Here is a 16289-nt window from a genome sequence, read left to right on the forward strand (position 1 = left end):
CTTCTTTGTACCCCATTATTCATTAGAAAGAACTTACTTCTGTAAGTTTGAGGCCTTGGGAGATATGTGAATCTTTGAACGTGAAATTGTTCAGTTTTAAGAAAGGGGGAATGCAAATTTCAGACACCATGTGATGGTAAGGGACTTTTAATTCCAATTTCATCTATGAGAATTGTTGCTGCCTAGGAGGGGTCAAGGGCAACAAGGTAACTTTACTTTTGGCTAATGCCGATATCTCCAACCTGAGAGCAAGGAGAGAGCATACGTCAAAGGCCCCGGGTGTTATTCCACGGGTGGAGATTGACGATCAAATTAATCAAGTGCTTGAGAGGGGTCGGACCAGGCTTGAGACGAGGGCTTAGACGAGGTCACTCGAGAGAAGGAATGCTAGAGAGCAAGAGTGGGCAAGATCCCTTACCTTGAAGCTGGGCACCCCCTTTTATACTTGACCTTGCCATGGAGTGGTTGAAGGTAGTTAGAGGTGAACGGTCAGGATTTCTTCTAGCTGATGCCATGTGGCACCATCCGGGACCCTACCATATGCACCTATGTCAAGAACATTATGTCATTGGATTTTATTTTGAAAATTTAAAGAATAATGAAGGACAAAATCAACTACAAAAGCATAACTTTGAAACTAATATATATATATATATATATATATATATATATATATATATATAACGGATTGTAATAATGTATTAATGGTAATAGAGGATTTTGTCATTGGATAAGTTTTTGTTAAGGTACTTTATATTTAACTTTTGGGAAATTGTCTAAAACTCACCATGAGTTTTCATCATTTCTCTTAAATTCACTACAACTTTTCAAAATGTCTAAAACTCACCATGTCAATAAGTTTTTATTTTCCAAAACTCGCTTTCCGCTAGTGCACTGTTAATTAGACCTGTTCATGGGTCGGGTCGGGTTGGGCTTTTACTCTTCATAAACAAGATTTTGTTAGGTCCGAGCCCGAGCCCGGCCCGACCAACGGGCCTACAACTTGGGCCCGAGCCTGGCCCTAATAAAAAGCTCGAGCTCGGCCCTAATAAAAAGCCCGAAGCCCGACCTAACAAAAAGATAGATCGGTGCTTGTGTCTGTGTTCGCCGTCGGTGCCTGTGTCTGTGTCTGTGTTTGCCGCCGACCAAACAATAAGAGAGAAATAGAGCAAAAGGGCAAAGAGAAAGGACTTGTTGTTGGTGCTTGAGTTCACATTTGAAAAATGAATTGAGCTAAGATTCTGAGAGTTAGAAGGAGAAATGAGAAGAGGAACAATTGAACAATGAAGAGAGAGAGAGAGAGAATTCAGAGTTGGTGCTTGAGTTTGTGTGACTTGCATCTGATAAATGAGTTGCTGAGAGAAGGAGAAGTGAGAAGAGGAACGAGAGAGAGAGAGAGAGAGAGGACTCACTAGTCACCGCTAGAGTTCATTGGTTGTGCCGGTTTTATCTTCCTGAGAATGTTTGGTTATGTGAGACTGTGACTGAGAAGGGAGTTTGTTCAGCTAAGAAAAAGAGATAAGTGATAAGAGAGGGGTTGAGAAGAGAGGGATTAATATTTAGGGTTAGGGTTTAACTTATACAAAAGTCGGGTTGGGGTAGGCTTTTTTAACAAATCCCGAGCCCAGCCCATAAAATAGTCAGGCTCAAGCTTTTAGGCTCGAGGTCAAGCCCATGGGCTAAAATACATGCTCAGGCCCGTTCAGGAGCAAGGCTAGGCCGGGCCTACCCATCGGGCTACCCAACCCATGAACATGTCTACTATTAATGCCTCTTAATAGAGGTGTCCACATCAACATAAATAACAATTTTCATGACCAAATTACCCTTGAATGACGAGTTAGAGGAAAAATGGTCTTTTTAGGTTTTCATTTTTTTTTGCATTTTTAGTGTTTTGTTATAATTTCCAATGTTTTTTTATATTTTATATTTTCTACGATCTATAAATTTTCCTGTATTTTTTGTTATTTATTTGTAATTTCTGTGTTTTTCTATAATTTTTGATGTTTTTTCTACAATTTTTATTTTTTGATTTTGTTTTTTCAATTTCTATAATTTCTATAATTTGAAAATAAATTTTTATTTTATTTTCAATTTCTATAATTTTTTATTTTTTGTAATTTTTTTGTTTTTATTATTTTATATTTGAAAATATTTTTTTAACTTTTTTTATGTTTAAATATTAATATATATATATATATATATTATATTTTTCTATGAAGACTAAAATAATAATATATTAACACCGTTAATGGTAGTGACATGGTGAATTTTAGACATTTTTGAAAAGTTACGGAGTTTTAGACAATTTGTTACGTTGGGTTATCGGTTTTCCCTTATTTCGTCGAAGCCTTTTTAATTTTTATTACCAAAAAAGACTATAATAAAAGCACCGATTGTGAATCATATTAAAATACAAGCCTAATTATGTTTTCCGGGAATCTGGGTAATTAATGATGGAAGAGAATGATAAATATGTAGCCGAGTACAAAAGTGTAATTATGAGAATGTTGATGGCATTACCAGTAATTATGTCTTACAAACCCCGCGCTTGAGCAGTTGAGCTGATGAACAGTTGAACATAACACCAACCGAAGTCACCAACCGCTGCTTCTAAGTTCTACCATCACCTTTCTGTGCTGCAACCGGTGCTTGAAGAATACTTTTGTTTTCTTTTTGTGGTCGACACTCGAGGAGGGATTCATATTTTGGCGTAATTTAGAGTATCAATTAGATCAAATGGCGAATGTGACTGATAATTACGTCCCTGAGATCATTTCCTCTGTTTGATGAAGGTGAGTCATGGCGGCTATCATCGGTGCAAGAGACAACATCTCCGCCGGGGATAGCGGCCTATATTCGCCTGCCAAGGAGAAGGCGGCCACCCGAGGGGTCTACAGTAGCCGCTCGCCGCTTCTGCTCCGTCGAATCCGGCAGTTGCTCGGAGCCGCCAAGGTTAAGCTCCTTCTCGCCTTGTGCATTTTCTTCGCCGTTATTTTTATCAGCTCTAGAATCGGTTCTCTCATGGGATGGAACCCTCACTACCCTTCGTCCGTTTCTTCTCCTTCTCGGTAAGCTCCATCTTTTTCTCCCATCCGACCGTTATTCTTTTTCCCCTTTGGTGGATTGGTTTCGTTTCCTTTTTCTTTTGTCGTGCTTACGCTTTGAATTGGTTTCTTTTGTCGGCTTGATTTTTCCGATGGAGGAAGTTTTGGTTCCCTTGCTTTAGCTTATTATTAAGGCGGAGTACAGTGTACTTATCCCTATTATTAAATTGTGAATCTCGATTTATGTGCTTGTGCTAATAGAAAGCTCTGTTGAAAAGTTCAATTTTTTTTTTTTTTTCTGTGATGGTCCGTTTTTTACTATTAGCTGATGGGCAGGCGTGCAGAGTGGCATGTCTGTAGCCTTGGTTGTTTGTTGTTCAGATTTTAAGGTAGATCTTTATTATTGGGCTGTTGATGGTGCCATTTTTCCTGTTCGGCATTTTTTGTTGGTATTTTGAGAGTGCATAGACTGTGGCTCCTAGCAACAATTTAGATAGACAGTGACAATTCCATAACATGCTCAAGGAGGAGCTACTTCTTGTATCTCAGACAAGGCAAAATTCTCTCATTCAGCATTTCTTCTGAAGCAGCAGGAAATTCATGCTTTGTTACAATTGCAAAGTGTTGCCTTCTTGTTAGAATTTGAAGCGATTTCTGATTCCACCTAAAGCAAATAACAATGTTTTCTTTAATCAATAAAGAAAACAACAATGTTAAAATACTTATCTACCTTTACTAGGTTGACTATTAAAAAGTTAAGTCTTATGTGGGGTGCTTTGCCACTACAAATGTTGTACATATCCATTCTTCCTTTTTTCTACAAATTTATAAAATTTACAAGTCACCTATCAAAAAATAGTAGCTAAATCTTATGATGTATCATGTAAGATAGGTTTCTGATCTATTTCCATTTTAAACTGTCACGGAACAGTTATTTAAACTAAATCGGATTCTTCAAGAGATGAGAGGTAATGCATGCCATGGAGGGTTTCAATAGAACATATTGAGTTTTTATTTGTCTTAAAAATAGTGGAGAACACAACTAAAACCAATGGAAACAACTCATTGGAATGAATTACTTCATACATGAGAAGAATGGAGTCATCCTCATAGTTTGGCTTTCATAAGAGGCTTCTATATGGAATTATGGAATTTCAATATATATATATATATATATATATATATATATATATTCTTTCACAAAGTAGGGAGTTGTAGGCTTTCGAGTCATAGTCTTTTGAATATTTGTTCTCTATGTTTCTCCCTTTTCCTTGTTAGAAATCTTGAAAAAATAAATACAGGAGGATAAATTGAATAGGATAATGGTTAAGTTTGCAAAAGGAAGGGACAGATTATTTGGTTATCCACTAGGATGGAACTCCATGCATCCCATACTATCTTAAGATAAAATTTCTCTACTATGTATTGAGGCCTAATAATTACAAGTCTTGATAGATAATATTGGAATATGAACAATCTTCACTGCTCAGTCTAACCTCCAAGAGGTACACATAGATGCATTTCTCTTAACCCCCTGAAATGCTCTATGTCTCCCTTCACCACAGTGAACTTCAGTGTTCTTTGCTGATATTTATTGTTTGGAAGGAATTAGCACTGTATGCAAATACGGAAGTTTACCCGAATATGTGTGTACATGCAGATGTGCATCTATAGGACAAAAACAGTATAACTGGATTTGTGGACCAGGCAAATGGATCCAATGTTGAACATTTTTTGAACTCCATTTCTTTACTGATGGTCTCAATTTTTCTATTTTAAAACATGCCTAAATGCCTTTATTTTGTTCTCATTAGAAAGCATAATGATCTATATACAAACAAGACTTATCATTCGATCTGGATAGGGTTTAAGAGAGTTATGGTTTGGAGCAAAGAGAATTCTAATATTCTTTTTTTTAGTTAGATATAAGTTGTTTAGAAAACTTATATTTTGCAAATATTCTATTTTGTGTCCATCTTTTAGTGTCAACCAATTTTTATTTCCATCATAGGTGAAGTAGATTTTGTTTTCCTTCTTACTTTCGGATTAAAAGAGAGTTTGTAGGAGGCTCTTCAAAGGAATCCCTAACCTTCCCTTTTTTGGGGTGGGGATGTTTCCTACTTTATTTGAATAGAGAACATGCACCCACCCTTCCTCCTGAGACCCAAAAAGTGAAGTAGATGTAGTTTTTATTTCTTATTTGGAGGTGGTTTCACATGTTTGTTTGAGTTACTTATTGCTAGAGATTAGAAATTCTTTTGGTCTTTCTATTGAGTCAAAACTGGAGAAATACTTTCTATTTCTGGGTGATTAGTTTAGCCAATGATGTTAGAAACTGAAAAAAAATGCTAGAAAGGAAAAAGGAAAGATGTATACAAGAAGCATACACACTAGATAATAGAGCAAAAAAAAAAAAAACCTCCAAACCACCTGACCCCCCAAAAATTGGCCTCAAATATACAAGGCATCTAAGATCCAATAAAAATGCCACAATAGCAATCAAAAACCCTGAACCTGCCAAACCCATAACAAAAGAACGAGTTATGGCATGTACTTATGAACTGCAAGCACCACCATGGCCCCAGCACAACCTATTTCTAGGAACCCCTATGGATTTACCCAACAAACCCAGGTTACAAGAGAAGATTTTCGCTCTTGATGCTGTCTACCTGATTCAGAAGTGGAAGCAACAAAAGAATCAATGGAGAGTTAGTCAAATTTTCAAATCCTATACCAATTTCAGAATTTTTTGGGTTATAGGAGATTGGTATTGTTTCAGCTTTTTTATTCATTTTCTAGTTGTGGATCTTCAGAATAGGGTTCCGTTTTTTCATTTTCATTACTGCTTTGAGATTACTATTTATGGTAACTTTTGCACATTAAATTAAGTTAGTTTTAGTAGGATTAGAAAAGTGCTATTAAGGTTGTTTATGAGTTGGAGCCCTTATTTAAGTGTCCTAATGGATTACTTATGGGTTCGTCTTAGTTTTAAAGAAATTAGAAGTTGTTTCTGGTCAGTTTCCTAGTCCTAATTAATCGGAGTCTGTAAAGGGACATGTGAGTTAATAAGTTGAGTCTATAAAAAGAGTCATTATAATGGGAGTTGAAGGAGAGTTTATTTGAAGAAATAAAGCTTGGTTTAGTGAATCTTGGTTGTTTCTAGAAGTTTTTCTCTCTTTTTTTCCCACTCTCTCTCTTATTTCTTCTTCTAAGTGATCAATCTCTTTGCTGTTCACCCTAACAGCAAGAGTTCTCCTATCTTTTCCTAAGTTCTTGTACGTTCTTTGGTGGACAGCAAGTATTCTCCTTGGTTTTCCATTCATATCCTTCATCTCTAATCAATCACAGCCCCTCATTCACCCCACAAAGCCCACCACCAAAACCTAAATGAGTAGGAACCCTATCCCATCCTATATTACTACCTCTTCCTCTAGTGACCATAAATTTCCCTCTCCTCCCCCCTTCTCATAGGAAGTTGAATCCTTCTGAATTTCTAAGGTGCCTGTTATTTAAAACATCTTTGACCTAATAGAAGAAGTTTATCTCAAGCATATGTTGTACCGTAATGGTATGACCTCATTTTAATTTGGTAATACTCCATTCTTGCCTTATTCTAGGAGTGGTAGAACCCCAAGTTTTTGTTAAAGAAGAGAAGCAAGATTCTATCTTTTTCCATGATAAGCAAAAAATATTGTATACAAAATGTCAAAAGGTCACTTGTGCTTCTTTCTTTAAAGCCCTTTGCTCCAACCCCTCCTCTCAGGTCTTTCCCGTTAAAGAGGTATGGTCAAGACCAATTCCCCCAAAATAGCTGTGTTCTGTTGGGAAGCCTATTATGGTAAGATCAATACTGTGGAAAACTTGCAAAAGAAGAAACCTTTTATGTGCTTGTCCTAATTGGTGCTCTTTGTGTAAAGTGAGGGGTGAGGACTGTAACCATTTGGTGATATCATGCTCTTTCGCTACCAATATTTGGAACTGGGTTGCTTCTTTATTTGGGTGCAGGTGGAATTTGCCCTCTGAAGTAAAGCTGTTGTTCACTCCGGCTGCCTTAGGGAGATTGACAAAAAGAGGGAAGCTAATGTGGAAATGTATTAGAGCCACTACGTTGTGAACTGTATGGGAGGAGAGAAATGCAAGAATATTTCAAGAACAGGGAAGAAGTCTTGCTGAAATCAAGGAATGCATATTGACAAGGACTATCTCATGGTTAAAATCTTCACACTTGTTGGCAGATTACTCCTTTGATGACTTAAGGAGAAATTGGGCTGCAGTGGCTGCTGCAGTCTCCACCAAGATCAAATCACAAGCTGAATGGATTCCCCCCCTCCCTCGGATGGTGTGGTAAAATTGAATTTTGATGGTAGCTGCCAAGGTAATCTAGGGCAATCGGGAATAGGTGGGATTCTGAGAGACAAAGACAGCAATATGTTGTCTCTTTTTTCAGGACCAGTGGGTGAAGGCGATTCAGTAAGGGCAGAGCTACTAGCAGCGGTACAAGGTATACAGATGGCTAGTCAAATTGGAGTGACCAATCTGCTAGTAGAAGGGGATTCCAAGGTAGTAGTATGCTGGCTAATTAGCCCAGAAACAGCCTGTTGGGGCTACAGGGATCTGTTAAAGAAAGTTAAATGGATGACAAGGAATATGACTGTCAGGTTTCAGTGGGTCAGAAGATCAGCAAATGCAATGGCTGATTCTTTGGCCAGGCAAGGGGTGTCAAGGGGAGATATATTTTGGGCTACTTTGTAATTGTTTCTCAGGCCTGGGTAGTTTTGGTGTATATGGTTCAGTCCTAGGGGGGGTAACATCTCGTGCCTCCTCCTAGGATGATTGTACTATTGATATATGATTTAATAAAACTACTTTCATTCATCAAAAAAAAAAAAATGTCCAAAGGTGACAAAGCTGTGGATAAGAATGGACAAGTACTCTTTTTGTAAGACTGGTTAAACTCCATTTTCTTTTTCTTTTTGGTTGGAAAGAGAAAAATGGGCCACACAAAACAAGGAGAATCCCTTCCTGAGACATTGCATATGCAAATATAGTTGAATTGCCTACCTAATCTAAGCAGCTCCCAACCATTAACCCTATGCCCATTTGTAACTGAGCTTTCATCCAGTTAGGATTGCGTTATTCAAACCAATTGTAACTGAACTTGTGCAAATTGTTCATGTAAAAGTTACTATGTTTTCGGTTCTTCCAGCTTAGAGAGAGAATACATCTTATCTTTTATTTATCTATTGCATAATTCATGGTTTGTTTTTCCACATAATACATTTTGTTAGACTTTCTGCTATGGACCAATTTCATCTGCTTGTCCTTGTTTATTGATTTCCTTTATTAATTATTGTTTTATACATGCTCATCCACTGCTTTGATAGAATTTGTGATTTTGTGTCTCTAGCAGGGGTGGGTATACAGTGCTGATTAACACATGGAAGCGTAACTCTCTTCTTAGGCAAGCTGTGGCCCACTATGCATCTTGTAGTGGAGCTGATGCAATACATGTGTGGAGTGAGAGTGATCCACCATCAAACAGCTTGATAGATTATCTTAGGGATATTGTATTTTCAAAATCACAAACTGCACACAAGCCTAACTTCAGGTTTGATCTAAATGAGGAGGATAATCTGAATAATAGATTTAAGCCAATTGAGGACCTCAGGACAGATGCAATCTTTTCTGTTGATGATGATGTGATTGTTCCATGTTATACCCTGAATTTTGCGTTCACTGTATGGCAAAGTTCTCCATCCACCATGGTTGGATTTGTTCCCCGCATGCATTGGCTGGATGTAGGGGTGAGTAATTTTCTTTACCCTCTAATATTTGCTTTTAATTACTAGGATTTGCTTGTATCAGGCATTCTAGTTTGTCTGTATGTCAACTTGGGTCTACATGCAACTCAAAGGTTGTACATTGTTGCTTCAAAATAAATACATGCATATGTTGTCTGAATAGTTTCTTCATCCAATACAGAAGGATGGTGTTGCATATTACAAATATGGAGGTTGGTGGTCCGTTTGGTGGATGGGTACTTACAGCATGGTCCTCTCAAAAGCAGCATTTTTTCACAGGAAGTACTTGGATTTGTACACCTTCAAGATGCCCTTATCAATACACGATTATGTAACCAGAGAAAGGTATGTTAAACTTTCTTCTGAGGAGGTATTATATGTTGGCACATCCACATGTCTTAGTGTTCATTTTTGTGACTGAGACAGATTGTCTCTAAATCCGTGTTTTCTTCTCTTCAATTTCCTTACAGAAACTGTGTAGACATTGCAATGTCTCTACTTGTTGCCAATGCCACTGGTGCTCCTCCAATATGGGTTAGAGGTAATTTCTACTATTTTAGTGCCTAAGGAGACATGACCAAATTCATCCTTTCTATATCTGACAGGGTTGTCTATATTTTTTCCATACATGATGAATGTTCTACAAAATAAAATCACTGTGCATTTCATCAAGCCCAATCATCTTTTGCACTACCCTCCCCTTTGTGATGGCATTAGTTGGCAGTATTTAACATGAGCAGGCAGAATCGCATAAGATATTCAATATCTTGGTTTTTGAAGTATTTTATTTTAGTTTTGTTGCATCTTTTGGATAGTTCTATTGGAATATATATTGGTAATCTACATAAACTAAAATCCTTCATTCATTGGGATCATTTAAACAATGAGAGTTATTATATTTGACCAAAAAGAAAGTAATCTTCTTTCAAATATCATGATCTAGCACTTTCAAAGCGTTTCTTTGGCAGACCATCACCAATGATTCTAGATATTTCTGAAAATTTGTGAAATGATTTAAAAGTTCCTAATCAAATGTAAACAAAATGGCAAGGTCTGTTTATTATTGGTTTGAAGAAACTTTGGATCTTGTACTAGTTTTCCAAGTTTCAGTTTTTGTTTTTCAAATTTGCTCTTAAACTTTTGCTCTTTTTTTATTGGGTTATTATATGATAAACCTTGTAGCTGATTGGGTCAATTGACTTATATTCTCTTACTTCAGGAGGACTTGATTATTTTAGTTCCATGATAAGAACCTACAGTTAAACTTGTTTTTTCTAATGAACATGGTCTTTACACTCACAGGGAAGATATATGAAATCTGATCATCAGGCATCAGCAGTCTGAAGGGACATAGCAATAGGAGGAACAAATGCCTCAATGATTTTATTTCCCTCTATGGGACCATGCCTCTGGTATCGACCAATGCAAAGGTGGTGGATGCAAGACACGAGTGGTTCTGGTAATCATCAAGTGACTCCCTCTGTTTTACTGGTTCTTCTTTCAATGGAACATCTGTTCATCACTGTTGCCTAGTTGTTATTTTCTCCATGACCCCAGAAAACAATTGTGGTGGTATTTATTGTTAGTTATGCACATAAAAGTAAAGACAAATATTTGCTTCATGAGGCTCCAACGAAATTCACACTGCCAAAAGAACCTTTGTTATGATCTTTGCACGTGTTCTCCAAAGAACCCTTGTTATGAATGGCATACTGACAGTTGACTGAAATAAGAACTTTGTCGTCAGTAGAAATAGTAAAGCTGCTTTTGGATCATGGGAGCAAAATTGAATTGAAATTCCATTGCTTCCTTGGTTTCAGTTCCAGAAATTTCAAGTTACTATCCCCCTCTACTTCTCATTTCGTTAAGAACTTCCAATAGGAAGGCTAAAAATCCCCATTTTGCTAACCTCCTGAAGTTGTGGATAAAACCCACTACTACAGAATCCGGAGATACACATGATTGACAATTCCAATTCTGAGGTATGTCACCAAGTCAAAATCCAACTAATCTAATCTAAACACAAGCTATTCATGCCATCACGACTAAGAAAGAAAGGTTCAATGTAGATGTTTTTTCCCTTTCATGTTATCATTCATGATCCTGATCATTGCGGTACAAGATCCATTCTAAGACCATCTGGTGGCTGCTGTTAGGTCTGTGCCTCTGTGGTATCTTTTGCTGGTAGACTGTAGACGTAAGCGAAAGAAAGGGGGAAGGAGGGGTATTTGGATGGGGCAGAACCCTGGGTAGTTCATGAGTTAGCCAAAAGAGGTGTTAATAGTTTTATTCTGATTTGGCTGCACCTTCTGGGTGGTTGCTAGGCTTACTGTAGATGGATCAAGTAAAGGCACTGGATGGTAGATGTCTGCACCCTCCCTAGAAAGATCGAGTCTCTGGTCTTCTTAGGTTTTATTTAGGTTGTTTCTGTTGAAATAATTGATTTTATGTTTTCTAGGGTCTGTTTGGCTGATTAAAGCCTTTTTTATTTTAATCTATTATTGTACCATCACTTAGTAGGGGCACAAGGGTCATTTCCCTTCTTATTTTTTCGCCCTATATATTATAATGAAGCTGGCGCCACCAGCACTGTTCCATTGCCTCAATCCTTCTTCTTCTTTCTTCCTTCTCTTCTCTTCTCTCCTCTTCTCTTCTCTTCTCTTTTGCTGTAATTTTCAGTCAGATTTACTGTCAAGATGGTATCAGAGTGTGGCCATTGAATTTGGGCGATCAAATGTCTTCTCCAAGCTGCTGAATCTGGGCAGAACAGAGGAATACATCTGGGTTGATCAAATCAGACCTGCAACTGGTACTGCCCCATTTTTTTTTCTTTTCTTATCTACCCTTGGTCGTGTACCAAGAGGAAAATGAATGGACCTGAACCACTGAATGGTCGGCACACCCTTGTGAGGTTTTTCCTCTGTTTTGGGTTGTGTGATCTTGTACCTGTGAAACGTTGCTGTAGGTCACGTATGACCTGTTTTCTCTACTTGTTGGCTTGATGCCTTGTGTGTAAGGATCTCCCCTTGTGATTATTGCTTGTAGACCTTCTGAGAAAACTTGTAGGCCGGGACGGCTACTCCGTACAGGTCTGAAAATCAGATCTGTCATCTTGTTTTTTCTGGAAATTGGTGCTGGTCTTGTACTCAGATTAAGTCCAAAAACTGCAGTGTGGGTGGACTAATCACTTGTTGTGTGTGGAGCTTTTTGTTCTGATATAAGGAGGGATCCTAAGTTGAAGTCTTTTGATAAAAAAATTCTGTGTTGACCATGTCTTCTGAGAATTCTGCTATTTCAGGGATTTATGGAAATCAAAATGGGGTAAGTGGGGGAATGGATATGAGTTTCCCCATGGCTGTTATTCCCTTTGATGGTCTGAATTACCTTGAATGGTCTAGGGGAATAAAACTCTACATTACTGCTAGGGGAAAAATATGATACATCAATGGGAAAATGAAGGAACCGAAGAGCGGAAGTGCTGAATATGATAGATGGAACCAAGAAAATAGTATGGTGATGCCATGGCTCTTGGTTTCCATGCTGCCACAGGTGAGAAAAACTTTTATGTGGGCTGAAACTGCTTGTGAAATATGGGAACAAGCAAAGTCCACCTATTCAGAGCAGAGACACTATGCTAAGATATACCAATTGCAAGCTGAATCGTCCACTTGCAAGCAGGGGGAAAGGAGTCTCTCGGTGTACTATTCAGATCTGACATCAATATGGAAAGAACTTGATCACTATCAGAATGTTAACTGGAAGCGTGATGAGGATGCAAAGGCATACAAATCACTTGTATCCCAACAATGGGTATTTTCCTTCCTCTTGGGGCTGAATCCTTCATATGAGTCCATTAAGGTGCAGATCTTGTGAAGTAAAGACTTGCCATAAGTTCAGGAGGTTTATGCCTTGGTTCAATCAGAAGAAAGTAGAAGAAATGTAATGAATTCTACAAAGGGGGAGCTAGTTGCTCTAGCTGTTTGGGGAAGTTCAGATACTAATGTCGGAGGTGGTTCTAAGAAGGGTGACTCTCAGAAAAGAACAGATGATAAGAGTAAGCTTTGGTGCACTCTTTTCCAGAAGGCAAGACACACCAGAGATACCTGCTGGGATCACCATGGAAAACCTAAATGGGCATAGGATTTGGGTAAGAAGTCAACAACTGATTAGGGCAAGAAACCAAGTCAGCAGAATCAGAAAAGGTATAACTCAGCTAATATGGCATCTCAAGAGAATGGTCCCATGGTAACTCAGGAAAGGCATCCCAGTTCTGACCCTAAGGAAGAGATCATCAACTCCTTCCGTGACCATTTGGAGTTATATGGTAGGACTCTTTGCCAGATGGATACTGGTCCTACTCCTACCTCTTTTGCATTTGCTTCAGGTAACACTGCCACTGCCTTCCATGTGTCATCTCATACCTCTGATTCCCCTTGGGTAATTGACTCTGGAGCCTCAAACCACATGACCGGTGAGTCAAATTTATTGCAGGCATACAATCTTCTCTCTGGGAGAGATAAGGTGAGACTAGCTGATGGTTCTTTCTCCACCATAGCCGGCCAAGGAACCATATCTCTCCCACTCAGCCTTACCCTTTCTAATGTACTACATGTTCCTAAATTACCTATAAATCTGCTTTCCATTAGTAGTATTACTCACTCCTTGAACTATTCAGTTACTTACTATTTGTCTTCATGTGTGTTTTAGGATTTGGCCTCGGGGAAGACAATTGGTATAGGAAGCATGGTGGATGGCCTCTACGTGTTGGAGAATGAAGCTGGTCTTGTGGCTACAAAGTCCTTGAGTTCGTCCAATGAGAGTCAAGCCTATTTATGGCACAGTCATCTTGGTCATCTTTCTTTTGAGTTGTTAAAAGTTATGTTTCCAAAGTTGTTTGCGTCTTTGTCAGTGAGTCAGTTGCAGTGTCAGATATGTCAATTGAGTAAACATTGTAGAAGCATTTTTCCTTTGAGAAATAAAATATCTGAATTTCCATTTCATATTGTTTATTCTGATGTTTAGGGCCCTGTTACTCTATCTACTGAGACTGGATATAAGTACTTCATTACCTTGATCGATGATTACTCTAGATACACTTGGGTTTACCCTATGCGATCTAGAGAGGAAGTGCCTAAAATTGTGAAAGACTTTCAACGCATGGTGTTCACTCAGTTCCAAACTGAAATCCATACTTTCCATAGTGATCTCATGGAATTCTTTGCTTCGAGTGGATCACTTCAACGAAGCTCTTGTGCTAGGACACCTCAACAAAACGGTGTTGTTGAAAGAAAAAACCGTCATCTTCTTGAAGTAGCTCGTGGCTTGTTAATCCATATGAATGTCCCAAAATGTTTTTGGATGGATGTTGTTCTGTGTGCTACGTACATCATCAACCGTATGCCTTCTCGGTTACTAGAGTATAAGGCTCGCATCAGCTTTTGTTTCCTACAGCTCCGTTGTTCCCCATTCCAATGTGTGTTTTTTGGTGTTGTTTCTTTGTTCATAACTTGTCACCTACTCGGGGTAGACTTGATCCTCATGTTATTCCTTGTGTCTTCCTTGGTTACCCTCTATCTCAAAAGGGGTATTGTTGCTATGATCCCGTCTTTCGTAAGTACTATGTCTCAATAGACGTGTCCTTCTTTGAGAATAAACTTTTCTTCTCGGTTTCTCCTTAGGGGGAGAGTAAGGTTGAGGAGAAACAGACTCAGACTCAACTACCTCCTCTACCTGACCCTCCTCCATTCCGTGTCTTTCTTCACTGCCACAAAAGCCAGTAGAGTTCAAGAGCCGTGGAACCTGACACTATGCAACCAACATCATCGGCTTCACCAGAGGTTGATCCTTCCCATCAGTCAGGTACACTTGCTTCTATTGATATGCCTTCTCCTCTTAATGTTGATTCCCCTGTCATTAATGATCTTGATGTTCCTATTGCTCAAAGAAAGGGTGTTAGATCTTGTACTACTAACCATTCTATCTCTCACTTTGTGTCCTATGATCATATTTCATCTTCATATCGTGCATTCATCTCTTCTGTTGACAGTATCCCTGTTCATAAGAATGTGACAGAAGCTTTATCCAAACCTGAATGGACAAATGCAATGAAGGAAGATATTGATGCATTACACAAAAATGACACTTGGGAGTTGGTGGATCTTCCTGAAGGGAAGGAACCAATGGGGTGCAAGTGGGTGTTCATAGTGAAACACAAGGCTGATGGAACTGTTGAAAGGTACAAGGCCAGACTGGTGGCAAAAGGTTTTACACAAGTATATGGAGTGGACTATGCAGAGACTTTTGCCCCCAGTAGCTAAGATGAACTCTATCAGAATTCTCCTTTCACTGGCGGCAAATCTTGACTGAGAACTTCACCAATTGGACATAAAAAATGCTTTATTGAATGGTGACTTAGAAGAGAAAGTGTACATGACCCAACCTCTAGGTTTTTGTGCTAAAAACAGTGAACAGAAAGTGTGCAAGTTAAAAAAATCTTTATATGGGCTAAAACAATCTCCTCGGGCCTGGTTTAGTAAGTTCCACTTAGCAGTTCAACAGATGGGGTTCAAATAATGCCAGTCAAATCACACACTATTTGTGAAGAAGGGTGAAGGGAAAATTGCAGCTTTAATTGTGTATGTGGATGACATAGTGATCACAGGAGATTGGGAGGCTGAAATACAGAGACTAAAAAAGTTCTTAGCCACTAAATTTGAGGTGAAAGATCTAGGCCCCTTACGTTATTTCCTTGGAATTGAAGTTTCCCACTCTCACAAGGGCATCTTTATTTTCCAACGGAAATATGTACTAGATTTACTAGAAGATACAGGCAAACTAGGGGTGAGACCAATTGACTCACCAATCGAACCTAACCATCATTTGGGAGACAGTCAGGGAGAGTTCTTGAAAGATGTGAAGAAATTTCAGAGACTTGTAGGGAGACTCTTGTATTTGTCTATGACTAGGCCTGATATTGCTTATGCAGTGGGTGTCCTTAGTCAGTTCATGCACAATCCTAGGACAACTCACCTTGAAGTTGCAGAAAGGATCCTCAAATACCTCAAGAAGTATTTTGGAGCTGATTTGTTGTTCCAAAAACATGGACATTTAAAGGTGGAGGTATATACTGATGTTGATTGGGCAAGGGCAGTTGATGACCGAAAGTCTACTAGTGGATATTGTTCCTTTGTAGGGGGAAACCTAGTCACGTGGAGAAGTAAGAAGCAAAGTGTGGTGGCTAGGTCTAGTGTTGAAGTAGAATATAGAGCTATGTCTCATGGAGTTGTTGAAATCATGTGGATAAGAAATCTGTTAGGAGAACTGGGTTTTACAGTTAGCAACCCTATGTCACTCTATTACGACAATAAGGCTACTATCAACATTGCAGCTAATCCAGTCCTCCGTGATAGGACGAAACGCATTGAAGTGGACAAGCATTTTA

General features: G+C 38.6%; 1 protein-coding gene across 2 annotated transcripts; it reads left to right on the forward strand.

Annotated features, from left to right (window-relative positions):
• Positions 1-2530: 2530 nt before the first annotated feature.
• On the forward strand, positions 2531-10486 carry LOC104608365 (glycosylinositol phosphorylceramide mannosyl transferase 1-like). Of its 2 annotated transcripts, none has more exons than XM_019199617.2 (5): positions 2531-3071; positions 8455-8851; positions 9030-9193; positions 9319-9389; positions 10151-10486. In XM_019199617.2, the coding sequence occupies exons 1-5, from the start codon at positions 2803-2805 to the stop codon at positions 10168-10170; spliced, it is 921 nt and encodes a 306-aa protein (XP_019055162.1). In that variant the 5' UTR covers positions 2531-2802; the 3' UTR covers positions 10171-10486. The 2 variants fall into 2 exon arrangements, with proteins under 2 accessions (XP_019055162.1, XP_088746872.1); XM_088890746.1 differs by having other exon boundaries at positions 2534-3071; positions 8458-8851.
• Positions 10487-16289: the final 5803 nt, after the last annotated feature.

This window comes from Nelumbo nucifera, chromosome 6 (genome assembly GCF_055504915.1).
Source record: "Nelumbo nucifera cultivar China Antique chromosome 6, China Antique-T2T, whole genome shotgun sequence".
NCBI classification, from domain to species: domain Eukaryota; kingdom Viridiplantae; phylum Streptophyta; class Magnoliopsida; order Proteales; family Nelumbonaceae; genus Nelumbo; species Nelumbo nucifera.

Coding starts and splice junctions, on each gene's coding strand:
- LOC104608365 (XM_019199617.2), top strand. CDS start 2,803: ATGGCGGCTATCATCGGTGCAAGAGACAACATCTCCGCCGGGGATAGC. Junction 8,852..9,029: donor TGCATTGGCTGGATGTAGGG/GTGAGTAATTTT, acceptor CATCCAATACAG/AAGGATGGTGTTGCATATTA. Junction 9,390..10,150: donor TCCTCCAATATGGGTTAGAG/GTAATTTCTACT, acceptor TTACACTCACAG/GGAAGATATATGAAATCTGA.